General features: G+C 44.9%; 1 protein-coding gene across 3 annotated transcripts in view; it reads left to right on the top strand.

Moving 5' to 3' along the window:
• The window catches only part of FLNB (filamin B), a 72,008-nt gene that overhangs the window by 31,231 nt on the left and 19,826 nt on the right, over window positions 1-20,951 (top strand). For all 3 annotated transcript variants that reach the window (XM_048315259.1, XM_048315260.1, XM_048315261.1), the window contains exons 7-28: window positions 54-216; window positions 1,491-1,688; window positions 3,389-3,526; window positions 4,675-4,801; window positions 5,347-5,483; window positions 5,856-6,049; window positions 6,403-6,516; window positions 7,021-7,164; window positions 7,485-7,608; window positions 7,855-8,015; window positions 8,542-8,632; window positions 8,870-9,039; window positions 11,198-11,315; window positions 12,016-12,278; window positions 12,888-13,485; window positions 13,708-13,881; window positions 14,260-14,422; window positions 14,808-14,968; window positions 15,787-15,954; window positions 17,462-17,585; window positions 17,858-18,014; window positions 19,590-19,779. In XM_048315259.1, the coding sequence (XP_048171216.1) occupies window positions 54-216; window positions 1,491-1,688; window positions 3,389-3,526; window positions 4,675-4,801; window positions 5,347-5,483; window positions 5,856-6,049; window positions 6,403-6,516; window positions 7,021-7,164; window positions 7,485-7,608; window positions 7,855-8,015; window positions 8,542-8,632; window positions 8,870-9,039; window positions 11,198-11,315; window positions 12,016-12,278; window positions 12,888-13,485; window positions 13,708-13,881; window positions 14,260-14,422; window positions 14,808-14,968; window positions 15,787-15,954; window positions 17,462-17,585; window positions 17,858-18,014; window positions 19,590-19,779 (3,877 nt within the window). The remainder of the gene's footprint in view (window positions 1-53; window positions 217-1,490; window positions 1,689-3,388; window positions 3,527-4,674; window positions 4,802-5,346; window positions 5,484-5,855; window positions 6,050-6,402; window positions 6,517-7,020; window positions 7,165-7,484; window positions 7,609-7,854; window positions 8,016-8,541; window positions 8,633-8,869; window positions 9,040-11,197; window positions 11,316-12,015; window positions 12,279-12,887; window positions 13,486-13,707; window positions 13,882-14,259; window positions 14,423-14,807; window positions 14,969-15,786; window positions 15,955-17,461; window positions 17,586-17,857; window positions 18,015-19,589; window positions 19,780-20,951) is intronic.

Raw genomic sequence — 20,951 nt, 5'->3', positions numbered from 1 at the left:
GATCTGAGCTCTGCCTCTGCCTGGTGGTCCGAGCTGATGCTGTCTGTCTCTAGGTTTCAGTCCTGTTTGCTGGGCAGCACATCTCGAAGAGCCCATTTGAAGTGAATGTTGACAAAGCCCAGGGAGATGCAAGCAAAGTGACAGCAAAGGGACCGGGACTGGAGGCAGCAGGGAACATTGCCAATAAGCCTACCTACTTTGACCTCTACACAGCAGGTAAGCAGGATGAATGATGATGGAAATCCTGCAGTTTCCTCAAATGTGAGAACCTAAGGCCTTGGAGAAATAAAGCTGAAAAGTGCATGAGGATTTGTAGCCCCATCAAGCTCATAGGTGACATAACAGCTGGGCTGCTCTGAAGGCTTCAGGTGTGTATGAAATATTTGAAGTGTGGAGCCAAGCTGGGGCAAGAGGGCACTAAGCCTGACCCAGAAATTTGCCATGAATTTGCTGGATGGCAGCAGTCAAGTCTCTGTCTGGTTTCTTTCCCTGACTTGTTTTAAACAGGAATGTGACAGGTTGAACATAAATGTGAAGGATAAACTGTGAGCAAACTGTAAACGCATAGTGCGTTCTGTATTTAGCTCTACAGAAAGAACCTGCTGCAGTGTTACTTTGAGTTCATACTTCAATGATGAACTGGTTTCAACCTCTATTGTAATTATTAGAGGGCTACTATCTTCATTAGGGCATCTCCATCACATTATTTGTTACCTGCTATTAGGCCAATGCTGTAGCCTAGAGGAATGAGTCAATAAGATGCTACAAATGTTAATTCATTTAGAACAATGTGAAACTACTTAGGGCAGTTACTTGTAGCATTTAAACACCAAAATATGCTGAGTAGCATATTTTAAATTGCCTTCTGCCTGAGGGAGCTTAGGAATAAAATTAAATGTGGTTATAGTGAGGGAAGTACTATGTTCAGCCTCTAATTGGGAGAGGGAGTGGTCTGAATCATGTAAAGACATGTCTGGCCTCTGAAAGTGTATAGAAAACTGTTTTTCTTGGATGGTGAGTTGAAAAAGATGAGAGAAGCAGGTGTCTGAACAAAAGTGAATACATATAGTCCAGCAGAGAGGATCTTTGTCAGACCAGCATTCATTTGTCCAATCTCTTAATCTAAACCACTTCAAAGCTTGAGAGATTGAACTGACTGGAAAAGCTGCGGGCTGATCTTCGATAGAGGTGCTACAGGGTGGTAGCCATAGGGTAACCAGGCTGTGTATATTCAGTACTGTGTTGTGAAACCCTGTGGCTGGAGCAGCAGAGCCCTGTCAGTTTGACTTCATGGACATGCCACTATCCTGTCTTGCCCACTCCCTGCTCAAATGTTTGGTTGCTGTCAGCAAAAGCTGAACACAGAGACTGTGCCTAGCACTGGCAGCAGAGGATGGCTGGCTGAGCCCAGACAGCTGGTGGTGGTCTGAAACACAGTGCCTGTTGCTGCTGGGGAAGCCAAGACTCAGCTGGGCTTGTTTCCTTTGCAGGTGCTGGTGTGGGTGACGTGATTGTGGAAGTGGAGGATCCTCAGGGGAGAAGCCTTGCTGAAGTTGTGGTGGAAGACAAAGGCAACCAAGTCTACCGTTGCACCTACAAACCTGTTCAAGCTGGTCCTCACATTGTCAAAGTGACTTTTGCAGGGGAGGCAATTCCCAAAACTCCTTGCACTGTTCTCGTTGGAGAGGGTATGTTTTTTCAAAATGCGTATAAATGTAGATGGCCACTTTTCTCCTTGGATGTGATCACAGAAAATGCTTGGATCTTGCCTTTTACATTCTCTGTACCTTTCAACATCTTGGTCCTGTTTCAGTGGATCACCTGGATACTCTGAGTAAACCAGTGCTCTCTAACAGTAATATGGCTTTTGTTGCTAGTTTCCTTTCTGCCTAGACTTACAAATGTTAAGCTGCCCTTTGTATTTTTTTGAGTAATTTATGTAGCTATGCAGTGTCTTGCTGTTTTCCACCCTTGTTCCTCAAATGACTGTATTTACTGTTTTCCTCCTTAACGGACACCTAATTTGCTTTCTGTTCCATCCTTACGTGCTCCTATGCTTTTAGATCTCTGCTCATCTCTCCTGAGCTACCCTCCATTTGTGGAATTTTGGACTTCACTGCTAATGGCTTCATAGTTGGTAAGAGGTGTGCAGGATGCTCCGTCATGTTTGCTTTTTGTAAGCTTCTAGCCTGCAGCTTGTCCCAGCCAAAAGGGTTTTTGGTTTTGTTGGGACTGGGGAGGAAAGTTGCAAGTGAACTGAAGCTTTGTGTGACCCAGTCAGTGAAACTGGCTTAACCACAGGCTGCCTGATGCAGCTGTGTAAGTGCTCTGCAAGCTGTTCCCACTCCACGTCAGCCACGCTCCTGTGTGTTCCCACTGAGCTTTCAGAGCTGGCAGATGGCACACGATCCCTGCTCACACCGTCCGGTATAAGATACAGGGGCGATGTTGGCTGCTGCAGGGGTGAGGGGAAAACCTGTAAGCTGTTGTAGTGAGTGAGAACCTAACAAGCTGCTTGACAGACTTGTGCTCCTGCTGTAAGCACAGTGTGTTTGGGGAAAATGCATGTTTGGTTTACAGTGCTGGGAAGCTGTGGTTGTTTGTAAGTCTCTTCAAACCTCTCAAGTCTCTGGCGTTGAAGACCTTATGACAGCTGGGATTGTGTAATGAAAACTGTTCATAAGTGTGTGGTACTTTATTTCTGCAGCCACTCTGCAGGTCCAGAGAAGTGCTTGGAGTAGAGAGGCCAAGATCAGCCTAAGCCAAGTGTAATCTCCTGCCCCTACCCATGGCTGCTCCAGTCTGCAGAGGGCTTGGTGGCTTTGCTTCTGTGAAAGTGTGAACTCTGACAAGCAGAGGGGGCTTGATGCGATGTCTTTTAACAAAGCACAGGCAAAACTCAGCTTTGCTAATAGCAGTTATCCCAGTCATGTGCTTCTCAAAGATCAGCACAATAATACTGTTCACTGGGGCTTATCTGCAAAAGGGACCCTTCACCCCACGCTGCAGTGGGCCTCAGTGTGAAAGGCGTCAGGAAGGTTGTGTCTGTAGTAAATATCTCTGTGTGATAGCTGTGTAAAAGTCTTGTATTGATAACTGGCACTGAATTGGAAAGCAGCAGGGCTTCAGTGTTTGTAACCATTCTAAGAAATGGCCTTGGAGGGGGTCAGTGTTGCCTGGCTGCACCAACTGCTATTGCCTAAAAGCCAGGGAGTATAGACAGTGGCTGGGCAGACTCCTGTCTGTCTGCCTTAATTCTATAACCTTGTGCTGAAAGCTAAGCTGTGGTTGCCCTGAGTCAACATTAAACTAAAGGTTGTCCCAGGCTGGCTAGGCTACCTGTATGTTGAGATCAGAGACAGTAGTAATGCCTGAAATTGCCTTGCAGCTTGCAACCCCAACGCCTGTCGTGCCACTGGTCGAGGTCTACAGCCCAAGGGCGTCCGCATCAGGGAGACGGCCGACTTCAAGGTTGATACAAGAGCAGCAGGGAGCGGAGACCTTGGAGTGACTATAAAGGGACCAAGTGAGTGCTGGAGTGAGTCTGTGCTGTGCATGTGTTTTGGAGAATGGAAAGGAGCAGAGCCTGGGAAAAGGAAGAGCAGGAAGGAGATGGTGTCCTGATGGAACTGATGGGATCTGTATAAAAAGCCAGATTTCAGAAGGGTTTATTGTTACTTTGTGTCTAGTGGGGAGGTTTTGATCTGCAGGGCTGGTTAAGATTATATCTGGTTTTAGTTCTTTCCATTTTAATGCATCAGTTAGCAAAACTGAGGAAATCCATGCATCTGCCTGCTGTGGCCTCTAAGCTTTATGGGTACACACTGCATCTTCATCCAATCTGTGGAAGCAAGTCACATGCCAGGGTCTGTGGCAGGATGGAAATCCTGCTGTCATAAAGCTGGGAATGGCTCAGAGCAGTATTCCTGGTGGCACAAGCCGCTTGGGCACGCAAGCGGGGGAGGAAAGGAAACCTATAGGCTGACAGAGACCATGTGTCAGGATCTATCCCCAGGTGCCTTGGTGTGTCCTGAGCTCTGGATGTGGCCCCTCTGCCTGGCAGGCTGGGAGGATGGGAGCACAGGAGCCGCTGGCTCATGCAGCTGCCAGCAGCAGTCCTGTGTGGTACTCTGAGCCCGCCACCTCCCCCCGCCTGGGGCAGCACTCAAAGGTGCATTGTATTGCCTTCACCTCCTCCACACACACAGAGCTCTGACTGTGTGGCTTCGTGAGGCTGGGGGGAAAAAAAGCAACAGACGTATCGATGTAAATTTTAGTGTATTAAGCTTTTCTTCCTAAATTCTTCATCTTGAAGAAAATGAAAAGTAGGCATTCCCTGCATACTTGTGGTTACAAAGTCTGACGAATGTTAAGCTTTTTTGTTTTAACATATGACACGCATCATACTGCAGACTAAGAAAATAAAACACAAGGGAACTTATTAAGTCTGGTAACTTAAAATACTTTCTGCTGTATTTCTTCTGGAAGTGTTTGCTGTCTTTGTCCTAGAGGGCAGCTAGAACTAACTTCCCTTATAACCTGACCTTTTTTTTTTCTGGTGGAAGAAATTTATTCTTGCAAGCTAAAATAAATACTAGAAAACATGAACTTGTCTGAGTAATTGAAAGCAGGATGGAAACTGTTAAGTTTAATGCTGAACTGATCTTTCAACAGAGGGCTTGGAGGAGTTGGTGAAACAAAAAGGCTTTATGGATGGTATATATGCATTTGAATATTATCCAGCTACCCCAGGGAAGTACGTTGTCACAATTACATGGGGTGGACAAAACATCCCAAAAAGGTGAGTTAAAAGTAGCTTTTTGGGCATTTTTGTGTCCTTCGGTGGGTTGTGTAGCTGGTGGGCTTTTAAAGCAACACTGACCTTTGAGAAAGCAGTGGGGAGACAAGTCAGTGGCAAACTTGTTGTAACATTTTATTTTTAACAGCCTGTTTTAGGGCTGCAGCAGCTTGACAAAGCTCTGAAGGGTGATTTGCATCAGTCTTTCTAACCCAAAATCAGGAACAAAAAAAACTAATAAAACATGGTGGATCATGCAGCTTGGACTTTGCTGTAAGATTTTGAAGGGATATGTTATTTCAGTGTCCAGGGCTATAGCAAGCAGAGCAAGTATTTGACACGCAGGATTTGTGGTGGAAGATGTAAGAACGTGATGAGTTGGATGACCTCTCTGCTAGAAAGACACTCGGCTGGGCACTGTGCCACCACATGGTAGCATCTATTAATTTGGAAAATCCAATGTAAAGCCTCATTAAAATGCCTGGGGAAAAACATGGATGCTATATTTGCCCTCATTTCTAATGCCATGCCTCGTTTTTCTCTTGTAGCCCCTTTGAAGTTCAAGTGGGTCATGAAGCAGGTCCTCAGAAAGTGCGAGCCTGGGGGCCAGGACTGCATGAGGGAATTGTGGGCAAGTCGGCCGACTTCGTGGTCGAGTCCATTGGCACAGAAGTTGGCTCTCTTGGTATGTTACTTGACTTAGTTTCCCTGAAATATTTGCATCTTGCAATGCCAGCAACGAACTCATGAGAAACAATAGGTTTCCCAACAGTAAAAAAAACATGTCTGTAAGATGTTGTGGTCTAAACAGAAACGTCTATCAGAGTATCAAAGGCAAGTCCTAGAGACAGGAGTATGTGTGATGGAGAGTGTTAATCTGTGCTTTTGTGGGATGAGATCCAGAAGGGAATGATGGATGATGGATTATCTCCTGTATTGCTGAAGAAGGGTGATTGAGAGATCAGGTGTGGTTATGGCTAACAAAAAGCTATTTGTGGAAGTGGTGTTAGCAGCCACCACAAACCTAACGTGAGGAACCTACTTGTTCCTTTTTCAGGCTTTGCAATAGAAGGCCCTTCTCAGGCTAAAATTGAGTGTGATGACAAGAACGATGGCTCATGTGATGTGAAGTATTGGCCCAAAGAGCCTGGTGAATATGCTGTGCACATCATGTGTGATGATGAGGACATAAAAGACAGCCCTTACATGGCCTTCATTCGCCCGGCTTCAGGAGACTTCAATGCGGATAAGGTGGGGCATAGAAGTTCACCCATGGCATAGCACGTCTTTGGTGTAACTACAGTGGATGCTATATTTTATATAGTTTGGTGTAACTACAGAGATGTTTCTGAAGGATTCTGGTAGCAGACTCTTAAGCTACCTCTGCTTAAAGCTCTGAATTTGCCAAGGTATTACCCAGCCAGATATTCCCCAGCTTTTTCTAATAACACTGTTGTGGTTTTGATTTAATGTAATGAAAACTTGCTGAAGTAGTATCACATGCTTCATGGGGTTTGTGGAGGGGGCAGGTCTTCATACATAAATCACTTAGTTTTGCTTCTCTTTCTGAACTGCAAACTAATACTCTTGAGGTGCCCTTTTAGGTGAAGGCTTACGGCCCGGGCTTGGAGAGGACTGGCTGTATAGTGAACAATCCTGCTGAGTTCACAGTTGAAACCAAGGACGCTGGGAAAGCACCTCTGAAGATGTATGCACAGGTAAAAACCCAAAGGCAGCTGTGTGAAACTGCAGCAAAAGGGCTTTAATACTGTTTAGAAAAATGCCTTAAGTATTTCTACTTGCTTACATGCCACTTAATTCTGGGCATGTGTAATTCACTCACAGCTCTGTGCTTTGATCTGTGTAATGTAGTCAGGCAACAACTGAAGACAAAGTGACTTCTCTGTGGTGTATGAAGTACATGGCTTTGCTTCCTTACTTGGAGTCTCCTCAGCAAAGCAAGGTGTAGTTTCCTTGAGTTGTCATTTGGAAGCACTGAAGTGTCTCTGAACCTGTGAATTTTCTATGTGTTGTAGGATGGTGTATGAATGAGCAAGTGTTAGATGAGGAAGACTTAAAGTAGTGTAAATTTCACATTTCTTCAGTATTTCTGAGCTGCAGTTCTGAAAAACCTGACACATTTTGGAACAGTCTTGGGCTGTTCAAACTATGCAAACATACTTGAAGTGCCTGAACCTTCTGCTTGTATTACTGCTTTTTAGGATGGAGAAGGAAACCCTATTGATATCCAGATAAAGAGCAAGCCTGATGGTGTGTTTGCCTGCTCCTACGTGCCAGTTAAACCAATCAAACATACAATTTCTGTTGTCTGGGGAGGAGCCAATGTGCCCAATAGCCCATTTAGGGTAAGTACAGAGATAGTTCTTAGTTCTAGCCAAATAGGACATTGGTGCTCACAACTACTTGTTAGGATGATAAAACCCTTCTGTGAATTTCAAGAAGGTGTGCCCTTCTGCTCCATTTTTTTAGGAATCTCTCCACTTGTATAAATCTTTCTGTTTTTACAAGCTCACATGGTGGTTTCCTATCAGCCCAGCTGCAGCCTGGGATATTTGGGGCCATTCATTTGCATCTGTTTTCCTGTAGCTCCAAACAATGCTCTGACTTGGCTATGATCTTGAGTGTGACGGAGATGTGCGATCCTGACCCTTGTGAATTTGTGTAGGTCCTTATAGGTCAAGGGAGTCATCCTCAGAAAGTCAAAGTGTTTGGACCTGGTGTGGAGAGAACTGGCCTGAAAGCAAGTGAGCCAACCCACTTCACTGTAGACTGCACAGATGCAGGAGAAGGTAAAGGCAGCCAGGGCTGTTCTGTGGTATCAGAATCACAGGTCATGCAAGGAGGGGATTATGTACTGTTCCATGCTGATTTTCCTTGTGTAGTGGAAAAACCTTGGAAGCAGAACATTGCAGTGACTTGTGATCTGGTCTGTTACATTAGTTAACATGATGACTCAACAACTAGAAATGGGAATGGTCTGGCTGTTTGGCTGGTAATGTCTGTCCAGTAGCAAAACCTCCACTTGCTTTTCCTAGGTGATGTCAGTGTTGGAATTAAGTGTGATGCTCGTGTGGTCAGCAATGAGGAAGAGGACATAGATTTCGACATCATTCACAATGCTAATGATACGTTCACAGTGAAATACTCACCCCCTGCTGCCGGGCGCTACACTATTAAAGTGCTTTTTGCAGGAGAGGTTTGTAATCTTCATTTTGCAGCCTGATGTTTCTAGAATCTGTTTATCTGCTCTTTGATCACCATGCATGTGCCAGTTCACAGCTGGCTCCTTCCATGTCAGTTCACATGCACTTTGTCTGGTCACTGTTTCTGTAGCAGTGTAAAAAACGGAAACTTCTTTTGTAATACTTGGAGAGGAGTTGGCTGGGGACACTGAAGTTTAAGTGCAATGTGTTAGATTGGCATAATGAGTGTGGTCTCCATGGTGGGGCAAGGCTGCTTTCTAAAGGAAAAAAGCCTAAGTGACTTTCAAAGAAAATAAGGGAAAAAAGTTTTCCTTAAAAATAAAAAACAGAGAGGGACAAAATTCCAGCTGTTAACTTTGCCCTAGATTTTGAATTATACTACTCAGTAAGGCAATGTTTAAGTGAGGTGAAATTTTACTCAGGATGCTGGAATTAGAGCAGAATTATTTTAAAATTATTATCTGATTTTGGCTAGTGAAGAGTGACCTGGTTATTTTTGGGGTTGTGTTTCTGTTGCAGGAAATTCCTGCAAGCCCGTTCAGAGTGAAAGTGGACCCCTCGCACGATGCCAGCAAAGTGAAAGCTGAAGGACCTGGACTGAACAAAACTGGTGAGAGCTGGGTTCATGTAGTGTGGCCAGTACTGGACCATGAGGAGCTGTTGCAGGGTGGTCACAGCCTGGCCGAGCATTGCTGGGGTGCAGCAGCAGGGTGTGGTGTCAGGCAGTTGGAAACAACGCCTTTCCTTTGGCATTTTTCTTCACTGGGCTTTATTGGTACTGAATGCTTCTTGAGAAGAGTTTCTATGTGTGAGCTGGGTGTAAATTACAATTAACATATTTCTTTAGGTGTGGAAAATGGCAAACCAACACACTTCACTGTGTTCACCAAGGGAGCTGGAAAAGCACCACTGGATGTGCAGTTCAGCAGCTCAGTGCCGGGAGAGGCAGTGATGGATCTGGATATCATTGACAACTATGACTATTCCCACACTGTTAGGTACACGCCCATACAGCAGGTAAGTCCGACTCTTGCAGGAGTACAAGAGTGAACAACTCATGTTGCTGTAGTGCAATGACCTCCCTCCCTAGTACCTGTGCACAGACAGAAAAGCAGAAAAAATTGGCAGGGTGTCCTGTTCCCCAGGATCCCTAAAGCCTGCAGTACAATCGGAATTGGAAAGGGGTAATCCAATTTTTCTGGTGTAGTTATTGATAGCTTGCCACTGTTTTATTTTCTCTGGAAAAGAGAGATATTGAAGTGGTAGCACACAGCTCACATTGCCATTCTATACCTTATCAGTTGAAGAAGAAAAGTGGCAAAGCTTCTTAGACTCCACAATGGAGCTGACTGCTGCCCCAGCTGCCCTGGGCTGCCACAGTCCTGCAGAGTTGGGGTTGTAGAGTGCTGCCTGTCAGCAAGCTGCTCATATCAGGAGCTGGAGTGCAAACCTGAGCAGGGACAAAAAGAAGGGTTTGGGTTTGCACTAGCTCCCAGTAGAAAAGCGAAGAAGTTGTTGCTGAGGAGGGAAGCTGAGCTGCAGATTAAATGCATCAAAGTATTTGTCTGCAGTTGAGGTTTGCCCTTAGGTTGGAAAAAATCGAGTCTGACTTGATTTCACAGAGGTGCTTCCTAGCAACACCATTAAAGAGCTGAAAGTGGAAGCTGCTAATAACTGGAGATATTTTTCCTTATGCTGTACTTGCATGTTTGTAAAGGGCTGCTAAACACCAGAATGCACGAATCTTGTATTTCTGAGGACATAGGTGCTCTGGTGCTGAGATGAAAGTGTTTTGCTGCTCTTACTCTCCTTAACAACCAAATGAGCTACTAGGTCATCTACCCCAGCTTCCTTGAATGGAGCTATGTGAAAGTGGTCTGATAAGGAAGACTGCAGTATAATAATGCTGGATTAGAATTCTTGGAAGCACCATAGAGCTAGCATTTGTTTTTGGATAAAGCAGTTACATGATCTCAGGATATGGCTGGCGTGCCTTTTTGGAGAGGCTTTGCTTGTTCAGTCAGGGTTGGTACACAGAAGGGAGCACTCCTCTGTACTCCATGTGTTTATGAGCAGTACCAGATTGCTGTGTTTCACCTGAAAAGCACTGGTAAAACAAGCTAAGATGCCCAAACCAGGTTTCTCGCTTGGGTCTTCCATCTGGAGAAGTACCACGGGTCATGGAGGAGCTGTGGGCTTACAGGAGATGCTTGTGGACAGCAGTGGCAGGAGAGCAGTGGTTAAAGAGAGGTGAAGATAGACTGCTCAGTAATTAGAGTAGCCTCATTGTCCCTCCACGCTGTGAGCACATAGGTCTTTCCTGGACCCTGTCTTGCTCAGGTTCCTAAGCAGTAGCTTATGAATGAGACTCTGGACTCTTCAGAGCAGGGGAAGGATGGAGTAGGTAGTTAAATTCCTGAGGGGCAGCGTCAGCCGCAGAGGAGCCTTGGTTTAATGCTGTTTATTCGGTCTTATCTATCTCGTGGTGTTGCTACAGCTACCCATGTGTGTGTTTTCTAAAAACAACCAAAAATAATCATGGAAGCTATTCACTAGCTTGCATGAAATATCCGTGATTATTTCACTTGGGAGCCGAACCAGCCAAGAATGAAAAGTAAGCAAACAGTGACTATAGCTAAAATATGGACTGCGGTAGGAGAGAATAAAAGGAGCACACATCGTGGGGCTGGAGCTTGCCATGGCTGTGCAGCATTCCAGCCAAAATACACAAGAGCATTAATCTTTCTGACTTATAGAGCTTAAACTCCTGGTATTTCAGATGCTGTAATAATACGGCCTCTTTGCAGTCTTAGCTTTGGCCTCTCCATGTGGTGGAAGGGGATACCTGGTCTGGAGCAGTGGGACATTCATTCAGCTGTCGGATCTGAGCGCCGGGAGGGTGGGAGCCAGCCTGAGCTAGAGCCTTTGCCAGGCAGCTTGGATATAGTCTAATTAAATGTTGGAAAGAACTGTCTTTTTCTCTCTTCCTGTATTAAATAAAAACCATTTAGTACTTTGAAGGGCTGCAGTGGTGTGAGAGCTTTAGTGTCCATAAATCAGTAAGTTTGGCTGTGGCCAGATAAAATGGATTAGTTGATGTGGTTATGTACTGCTTGGGTGTTGGTGTGTCTGTACGAAGTGGGGAACTGAGCTAATTTGTAAATTCTCCAACTAGGGTCCAATGAAGGTTTTGGTGACTTACGGTGGTGATCCTATCCCTAAAAGCCCTTTCACGGTGGGCGTTGCTGCTCCTCTAGACCTAAGCAAAGTTAAGGTCAATGGACTCGAAAACAGTAAGTACCTGTGGGCTGGAAGCCTCTGAAGGGTCTCTGGAGTCTTGGTGATAGGCAACATGTCCTGCTGGAACAGGAGCTGGCAAAACAATCTCCTTTTTAACTTGCTACAGCTGGGCATCAACCAGCTCCAACTTTACAACTTGACCACTCAGTCCTCATGAGGACTGAATTTTAATTTAGATTTTTTTTTTTTTTCTTTTTTGCAAAGATTACATAGTTATGTGGACAAAATGTGTGTCTGGGGTTTGGTCCTTTGTGGTGAACAGAGCTGGATGCTTCACCAGGCTGAGCACTCACTGATGAAATCTGTTTCCCTGAGGGCTAGATGGCTGTTTGTTTAAATGTGTCAGACTGCTACAGTTCACAGTGTCATTCATACAGTCTTTTTGTTTTCCTGAAGTGGAAGAACTTAAGGCAGTGAAATATGTTGCTTTCCTGAAATGAGCCTCTGATACTGTCAGACCACATCTTACAGGCTTGTTTCCCCTATAGCTTTGTAGCATCAATTAACTAAAGCATTTGATTTTAGTTGGGGTTTTTTTTTGTTTGGCTTGGGAGGGGTTTTTGCTTGCAGAGGGATGTAAACTGGGCAGGGCTCTGGCAATACCTGCTCCCTCAGTGATATGTGCATGGGAGATTCCTTGGACCACTGTCTGATGTTAAGTAAGTAATGTAATATGGGTTTTGTCTTTTTCAGGAGTGGAAGTAGGGAAGGATCAGGAATTTGTAATTGATACCAAAGGAGCAGGTGGGCAGGGTAAACTGGAGGTTAGTATTTCCAGTCCTATGAGGAAGGCTGTGCCATGTCTGGTGGAACCAGTTCTGGGTAAGGAGTGCAGCACTGCAAAATACATCCCACGGGAAGAAGGACTGTATGTGGTGGATGTGAGTTATGATGGCAACCCAATCCCAGGGAGCCCCTACACTGTGGAGGCCACATTACCTCCAGACCCCTCCAAGGTAAGTGAGTGGTATAGGGCTGTAACAGCAACTGATACCTGAAAACTGAATTGTGGGCTATTGCATGAGACTTGGCTTGGTCTTGGCCAAAACAGAATGGCCTTACTCAGAGCACTCAGTGATTCCTTTTGAAGCCTCTAGGACTTGTAGAATTCATTCCTGTAACACTGTATTTAAAAAAACCATTGAGCTAATCAAAAATATGGCAAGCATCCTGCATAGTGTGGTAAACTTAAGCATTGCTCCTAATTTAATAGGAATCTTTCTGATAAGCATCTCTGATATATTAAGATACTTTTTTCTAAGGAAATATATTTCAGGAAAAACATTTGTCCAGCCATCAAATAGTTTAAAATTTCCACCTTTTATTTCCCACGGCTATATAAAAACAGCTATGGTGAAATTACAAATATCCTTGCCTAGAAACCTCTTTGGAGGAGGAGTACCAACTTTACAGTAAAAATGGGATGAGTGGCAAGGAGAACAGTGCCTTCTGTGTGTTTTTAAGAGCCTGTTAATTGAGTCCCGCATACAAACAAGTCTAACTAGGCAGTCTTCTGGCAATAACATGGAAAAGGCAGTTTAGCTCAACTGCATATTCTCTTCTAGGTAAAAGCTCATGGTCCAGGTCTTCGAGGTGGCCTCGTTGGAAAACCAGCCCAGTTCACAATAGATACTAAAGGGGCAGGAACTGGAGGTTTGGGTTTGACAGTAGAAGGCCCATGTGAAGCTAAAATTGAGTGTTCGGACAATGGCGATGGAACCTGCTCTGTCTCGTACCTGCCTACGAAGCCTGGAGAGTATTTTGTAAACATCCTCTTTGAAGAAGTTCACATTCCCGGTTCACCCTTTAAGGCAGATATAGAAATGCCATTTGATGTCTCTAAAGTCATTGCCACAGGCCCAGGTCTGGAGCGTGGTAAAGTGGGCGAGGCAGGGCTGCTGAATGTCGACTGCACGGAAGCGGGCCCTGGGGACCTGCGGGTGGACATGGTGTCAGATACTGGCTCCAAAGCTGAGGTCCAGATCGATGATAACAAAGACGGAACCTATGTCGTTACCTACGTGCCTCTCTCGGCTGGCATGTACACAATCAAGATGAGATATGGAGGAGAGCAAGTGCCTAAATTCCCAGCCCGGGTCAAAGTGGAGCCAGCTGTGGACACAAGCAGAGTTAAAGTGTTTGGGCCAGGTGTGGAAGGAAAAGGTGAGAATAATTGTTGTTATCAGAGTTTGTAGGACTTGCAGTTCTTTTTGAGTATTCTGAGCATTGAAAGTTGTAAAAGCCTTGCATGTTTCCATGGTGATCCTTGGACAGGAGGGAGTCTCATGTTCCCAGCTAAGTTGTTTATCATGCTGCTTCACGAAATGTTTTGTTGTTGAGAATATATGCACTTCTTGAAGTGACTCTTCAAAATGTTTCCTGCAGACGTCTTCCGAGAAGCTACGACTGAGTTCACTGTGGATGCTCGACCTTTAACAAAGGCTGGTGGTGACCACATCAGGACACAGATCACGAGCCCATCTGGCTCCCCCACAGACTGTCTCATCCAAGACAATGCCGATGGAACATATTCAGTGGAGTACACACCATTTGAAAAGGGTAACCGCAGGGCTTGTTTTCTTTTACTTGAAAGGGGAAAACCGAGAGCAAGCAGCTCTTCTGCTACTTTCATTTGGCAAACCCCTGAGGTGTGCCAGTAACTTGTTGGCATCTTTGCAAGAGGTCTGCCAGTAGAAGAGCTAGTTCTGCAGGGAGTAGCTCTACTTGAACTTGAAGAACTGACTTTTACGGTAACTTGGCTTTAAAAGAACAGCGTGTAGATGGCATCTCAGTTACAAAACACTAGTGAAATCTTGTGAAATGCAGGAGGAAACACTTACCCATAAACTGACATTTAAGTCTGTAGCATCTTGTAGAATGATGTTAAATTATGAGCATGTTTAGGGAATTCAGAAGATGTTTCCCTCTTCTTAACAGGTCCGCACACAGTCAGCGTGACGTACGATGGTGTGCCTGTGCCAAGTAGTCCCTTCAGAGTGAATGTCACAGAGGGCTGCCATCCATCACGTGTGAAGGCCCAAGGACCTGGACTCACAGAAGCTTTCACAAATCAGCCAAATGCCTTTTCGGTTGTCACCAGGTGACAGGGCCTGCTTGATCTTGAAGGAATATCTGAGGGGGGGAAGAGTGTAGTGGTGTGCACAATGCAGGATGCTGAACTCCATACAAATATTTATAAAAAGGCCGAGCTGTGTCCTGCTGATGACTGTGTGCTACCTCATCATCTACTCTGCTCTGCAAACATTTGACATTAGGGATTGATAGTTACTGAGGAGAAAATTCTAGGAAAATGTGAATCAGCTAGTGCTGAACAGCTTTGCCTGTCAGCACATGCTGAAGGCTGAACATCGCAAGTCAGGACACCATATTCCCAGAAAGGATGAAAATGCAGCCAGAGCACACGAAGGCTACAAAGCTGCCATTAGAAGCAGGTGATTCTAACAATGTGTGTTTCTGTCTTACAGAGGGGCAGGAATTGGTGGCCTTGGAATAACTGTTGAAGGACCTTCAGAATCTAAAATTAGCTGTAAAGATAACAAAGATGGGAGCTGCAGTGCCGAGTATGTTCCTTATGTTCCAGGAGATTACGATGTTAACATCACGTATGGGGGAGAGCATATTCCTGGTAAGAACTCTTGCTCAGTGGCTTTCAGAAGAGGGAAGAAGTCAAATTAAGGACTTGGAGCTCTCAGTTGGCTGCATCTCCCTTGTGCTATGAAATGTTGATGTGATTTTGACTTTCTGCTTTTCCTCAGAACTCAGGCAGAAAAGGCAGTGGCATTTGCTCAAGTGGGTACAGATGAGTGGGACAGGGAAAGGGACACTAACCCTTGACAAATAACTGGTCTTATGCACAAGTGGTGTGTAATACTTTAGGTCATGAAAATAGCCCTTTGGTATGTGGGTACATAAAAGATCCTATTCTGCAGTAAGAGGGTCTAATGGGTGATCCTGTCATGGGGATTTTATTAAACACTGCAATTTTTGGTCACTGCAGAAAGCATAGTAACTGTTCCCTAAACCAGACATTTACCTGTGCATGCATTGTATGTTGCATGTAAATTGGATGTTTCCTGTTGGTCCCATTTTCTTTGTTGACTTACTGAACTTGGTAAGATATGAAGGAAACGCATTGCCTCCATGATGCTTCATCTGCCCTTCTGGTTTCTTTCATGTTTGCTATTTTTCCTGAGGTGTGAGAAGCAGATGGATCACAACAGAATTGTTGTCAACAATTATATGAAAATGTAGAAGCACCATCACTATACTTCTGAGTTTTGCAGAAGCAGAGGGATAGTGTGGAAGCTGTGGGGTTGTCATTCCTGCCTGCAGCAAAGGCACAGTAATAAAAAAGCCTAAGGAAAAGTGGGGAGAAAAGACCTTTTGTTTGTTCTCTGTAACTGTTAACTTCTTGTGTTTAACACTTGCTATGTCAACTTCCAGGCAGTCCTTTCAAGGTTCCTGTGAAGGATGTTGTGGATCCCAGCAAGGTGAAGATAGCAGGACCAGGTCTGGGAACAGCTGTCCGAGCCAAAATCCCCCAGTCCTTCACTGTAGATGCCAGCAAGGCAGGAATAGCACCTCTTGAGGTGATGGTGACAGGACCCAGAGGTAAGAACCAAAGTATTCCATCTAACTGTGCCCATATCTGTATTTGGGCAGGTAACATGGTCCTGGCCCTGCTTGCAAGGGTGGCAGTGCCACTTGAATGAGCATTTACTTCTGTTCCTGTTCATCTGGCATGTGCCCTTTGGCAGCTGACCCACGTGTCATGCTGTGAAAGGAGAGCTGTGTCCTGGGTGGTGCTGCTTTGGACAGTGTCTTTGATGGCTTTAGCCTAATCTTCAGGGCTGGGAGAAGTGATGTGAGTAACCATCACCGGTGAACAATTGTGTGTTAAGTTTTAGACATCAAAAAGTAAATCCACAGGTCTAGCATGTGAGCAGCGACTTGGGAAACCTGTGTCAGTGTATTGCAGGAGTCTCTGAATCATAGTGAAACTTCCCAGTGGTCCCCAGAGAGCAACAAGGCCCTTGAATGATAGCATTAATGGTGTTTGCATTAACCTAGAAAGCCGTGTCTCAGTGGCACAGTATCTTGGCAGTGAGTACCTGTTGGCTGCCAGTTTCACCTTGCTGGGAGGTGAGAGCTGCCTCCCCATTGGAGTGTCAGGTCCCGCTGTGCAGGTGCCCCGCAGGTAACACTTCTTTAATTCTAGCGGATGAGACGGATTCCCAGGGATGGCGCTCCCCATTGAAAGCAATTTCGGATTTCTTTAAAGGTGGTCCCAAGGGTGACACTGAGACAGGTTTGAACTCTCACTAACTACTGGCAATTTTGGCTCTTGGAAATCCGGTTAGCAGCAGCAAGAATCATCTGGAGGAGGGAATGGGAGCCAAAGGTGTTGCTTTTAGGCTGTGCATGGCAACTGTATACATTTCTTTTGTGCTTGCTTTATTATTAATCCTTTCTATATTTTAAAGCCAACTTGTAATTGTAGGCTGCTTTGTGTGTTGATCTGAACTGATATGTCACATAATCTGTTGTAGATTTAGCTTAATGCAAATTGAAATGATTGATCCTGCTTTCTTAGTTCTTTGGCAGCTTGCAGGGTGTTCCTGCCTAGGCAGCAAGCCTGCCTTTCCAAACACCTGATTGTGAAAGACTCAGCTGGTGAATGCTACACACCAACTGGCTTTAGGGCTCAATTCTGTGCTGTGAATCCCAGTAATAATAAGTAATCTTGCAAATGACAGTTCAGACAATTATAAGCATTACTCATTTTCTGTCTTGAAAGATCTTCAATGCACTTTTAGCAATTGACCTAGACTGTACCGAAAGGCAGATCTTTCTCCAGTATTTTCATGCTAGCTTCTGTTTACAGCAAGAAGATGGGAGCCCAGAGAGCAGTGGATAACAAATCTATCTCAAGTCAATGGCTTTGAATACAAAATATGGGAAACTGATCATTGATCCATGCCTGTTGCTTTCATTAAAAAAAACCCATTGAAATTTAGCTTGTTGCCAGCTGTAAATGAGCAGTGCATCTTGTAGCTTTGTGCAGCAGATGACTGTATTTTAATAGCACAGCTGAAAAAAACATTTTTTGCTTTTTTAGGAGTTGTGGGACCTGTTAATGTGGTAGACAATGGAGATGGCACCCACACGGTGGTGTACACCCCTATGCAGGAGGGACCCTACATGATCTCTGTCAAATATGCTGATGAAGAGATTCCTCGAAGGTAAGGTGATAAGAGAAACTTTGGAGAACTGAAGATTTAACAATCCAGTTGTGTTCTCCCAGCACATGAGCACCATTTAAGGACTGGCTGTGGTCCTTTCTACTTAACCAGTGCAGTTTCTTGCACAACTTCAGGGTTCAGTGATATTTTGAGTCCACTGCACCTGCAGCAGACACTGTAGGAGGAGTGTATCCACATGTACCTCAACGCGTACTGCAGCAACTAGCAGCCATTGACTTGGGAGGAGGGGAAATAATGGGTTTCTCTTTAAGTCCCTTCAAGGTGAAGGTGCTTCCTACATATGATGCCAGTAAAGTGACAGCGAGTGGACCAGGGCTCAGTTCCTATGGCATTCTAGCCAGCCTGCCTGTGGAGTTTGCTGTGGATGCTAAGGATGCTGGGCAGGGACTTCTGGCTGTACAGATCACGGTGAGTAACAAAACCAAGGAAACATGTTTTCTAGGTGGGCATGAGTCTCTCCTTTCAGAAGTGTCCGCAGCTTTATCCTCACATACCCAGTGTCCTGGAGACTGGGCTGCTGACTGGACTCTAAGGTTTGGTACAGGAGAGTCTTGCACTCTGCATTTGTGGAGCTCTTGAGAGTGCTTTTGTGAAACTTCTGTCTTAGTCATCAGCTATGCTCTGTTTGGCTCTTGCCTAACCTTACACTCTGCAAATGCCCAAAATGAGATAAGTAGTCGCTTGTAAGATTATGAAAATACATTGAAATGGAATAACATTTGAAATGGAAACAGTGTTCTAGCAGTGTATTTCAGCAAGGCCATGAGATAATGACCACTCTGAGCATCACATTATGATGTCTCTCAAGGTTGCCAGAAGTCATAAGTTGCTTAAGGAGATACTGCAGGAATGTTTTGATTTATCTTTGTTACTACTCTTTCTGAAGTTTCTAGTGCCTGGACTCTGTGGCCTCAGCAAAAAGGTGTCTGCTTAGTGGACCATAAAGCACATAGCTCAGCTCTGGCATGCCGAGGTCACGGCATGGCTGGTTGTACTGGCCCTTCTGCATTCTTGCTCCTGTACTGTCTCAATGCCTGCTCAGGTGCACCAAAGCAGTTGCCATTATTCTGGCGTGCAAGTGTGCTCTTAAAGGATCCAAAATGCTTATCAGAGCTCCCAGCCTGGCTGCGGCTTTGAAGATCCAGTTCCACAAGTCTGATACGGTAGAAGTGCACAGGTGATCCTCCTGGCAGCATTTGTTTGTTTCTTGTTCTGAGCTGTTGAATGTCAAACATTTCACAAGCCTTCCTGAAAGAAGTAAGCTCTTTTGTGCTGTACCTAAAATCTCAAGTCCTTTGCAGCTTATACTGTAGCCCAGGCAGTGTTAAGTTATAAAATACAAAGTGGAGTCAACATGTGATTCCCTGTAAGCAGGCTTGGAAGACTTTCTAAAATGCTTCGTGCTTTGCAGCTGATGAGAAATGGTAGTTGAAGGGACTGCACAGACCTGCTTTTAACTGTAGACTTTGCAGTGTGCCAGCAGCAGGATGCCTCATGCAGGGGGGTTGATAGCAGACTCCAGAAATGCTTCCCTCTCCCTTCTGACCTGTCAGGGAGCAGCTGCCTAAGGCTACCCAGTGCTTACTCAGGACAGAGCTGCACAGTCTGACTGCCCGTCTGTGCCTCAGGGACCTGGGAAGTTTTCTTCATTTCCAGTAGAAATATGACAGTGAAGCCCGCCCGAACTTCTTACAATTAATATAAAGCTTATTAAAATGGCTTGCTGCTCTTATAAACATTCTCATACTAACCAAAGAGTAGTTAATGATACCCCTGATTGTTTTATAGTGGTCTGATAACCTTCCTCCTCGTAATAGTCTACTTTTCTTACTAGTCTTTGAGCAAAATATATTTAAACTTCAAGAAGCTGCAGTTCTGTATCTGTTTGAGACCACCTAAGTATGGCTGTGAACAGATTTGATGCCCAGCTAAGGAAATTCAAAACCTTCATAGTATCTAAATCTTCTGGTTTGCATTCCTCAGGACCAAGAGGGCAAACCCAAGAGAGTGGACATTCATGACAACAAGGATGGCACTTACACAGTCACCTATGTCCCTGACAAAACAGGCCGCTATACAATTGGCGTTAAGTATGGTGGAGATGATATCCCGGCCTCTCCCTATCGGATCCGGGCATCTCCAGCTGGGGATGCCAGCAAGTGTTTGGCCACGGGTGAGTGTTTGACTCCTCTCTTTGCTGTTGTTCTGCATGTAAAGCTGCCTTCTGAACATGGTACAGTGGATGTGATGGGTGTAGAAGACGTGCTTGAGACTTGTGTAATCTGGCTGCTCGTACAGAAGGGGTTTTCCTAAAGATAAAGTGTCCACCCTCTGGGTGAGCAGGGATCTCTTGCAGCCTCTAGCAAAATCTGTCAAACTGCCTGGGCTGTTACAAACAGCCAGATGCAACTGTCTGATGCTTATTTTGGCATCAATAGATCTAGCTGAGAGCTTCAGTGAGGTTGATTTAAAAATAACACATATGTGTGTGTCCACTGCATCGTGCTTCTTGCACAGTGAGTGTTGCAAGAAGCTTTTCATTCCAAGCTAAAACAGAATTATTTCCGAGGATGTACATAGCTGGCCATGTGCTTCTATATTAGCAAAGCTTGTTCAGGCTGGGTGTTATTAGTGAATATTTCTGCTGCTTTTCTGTCTGGTCAAGATTGGCCTGGGTCTGAACAGGCTTTTGGGAAGGAGAGAACCTAAAGATAAGATATTACTATGACTCAAAAAATCATTGCCTTGGTGTAGGGGAGGGACCAAATTCGTTGCTGTAGGAGCACACAGCTTTGTCCCTTACCAGTTCTAAGGATGGGTGTTCATCACATGGCTTTGGGCTGGTCACTGTGGCATGCTCCCACCTCCCAGGAGGCTGTGACAGGGAGCAGAAGTGACAGGAACTAGTTACAAGAATGCCACTGAACATTATTTATTCTACAATCAAGAGACTTAAATAAACTAGGCAAGGCCAAATTGAACAGGGAAACCTAATCTGTTGTTGTAGACCTGTGAGAGTGTGTGGGCATTGTGCTGGACCTGGACATTGTGCAGTTAGAGTGCACCTGAAGCCTGTCCAGGAGCTGGCTGCTTTCAAGTTGTTTTAAACAGAAATACGTTCCTGACACAATGGAAGAAAAAAGAGGTATCCCGTTTGCCTCAAAATTTGTTTAAAAGATGCCTTAATGGGTAAATCTGATACTCTTCCAAGTAACTCAAGTCACTAACTATTCAAAGTAACCGAGATGGAGATTACTGCCAGATGCCAGCTAAAATTTCCCTTTTCCAAGAAGTGCTTCTGATTCAGTGCTGTAAAGCTGAAATACAATCACCTTAGGAGTAAGT

This window comes from Corvus hawaiiensis, chromosome 11 (assembly GCF_020740725.1).
Source record: "Corvus hawaiiensis isolate bCorHaw1 chromosome 11, bCorHaw1.pri.cur, whole genome shotgun sequence".
Taxonomy (NCBI): Eukaryota; Metazoa; Chordata; class Aves; order Passeriformes; family Corvidae; genus Corvus; species Corvus hawaiiensis.
Note: the sequence above shows the minus strand (reverse complement) of the source record. Positions and strands in the feature narration are given on the sequence as shown.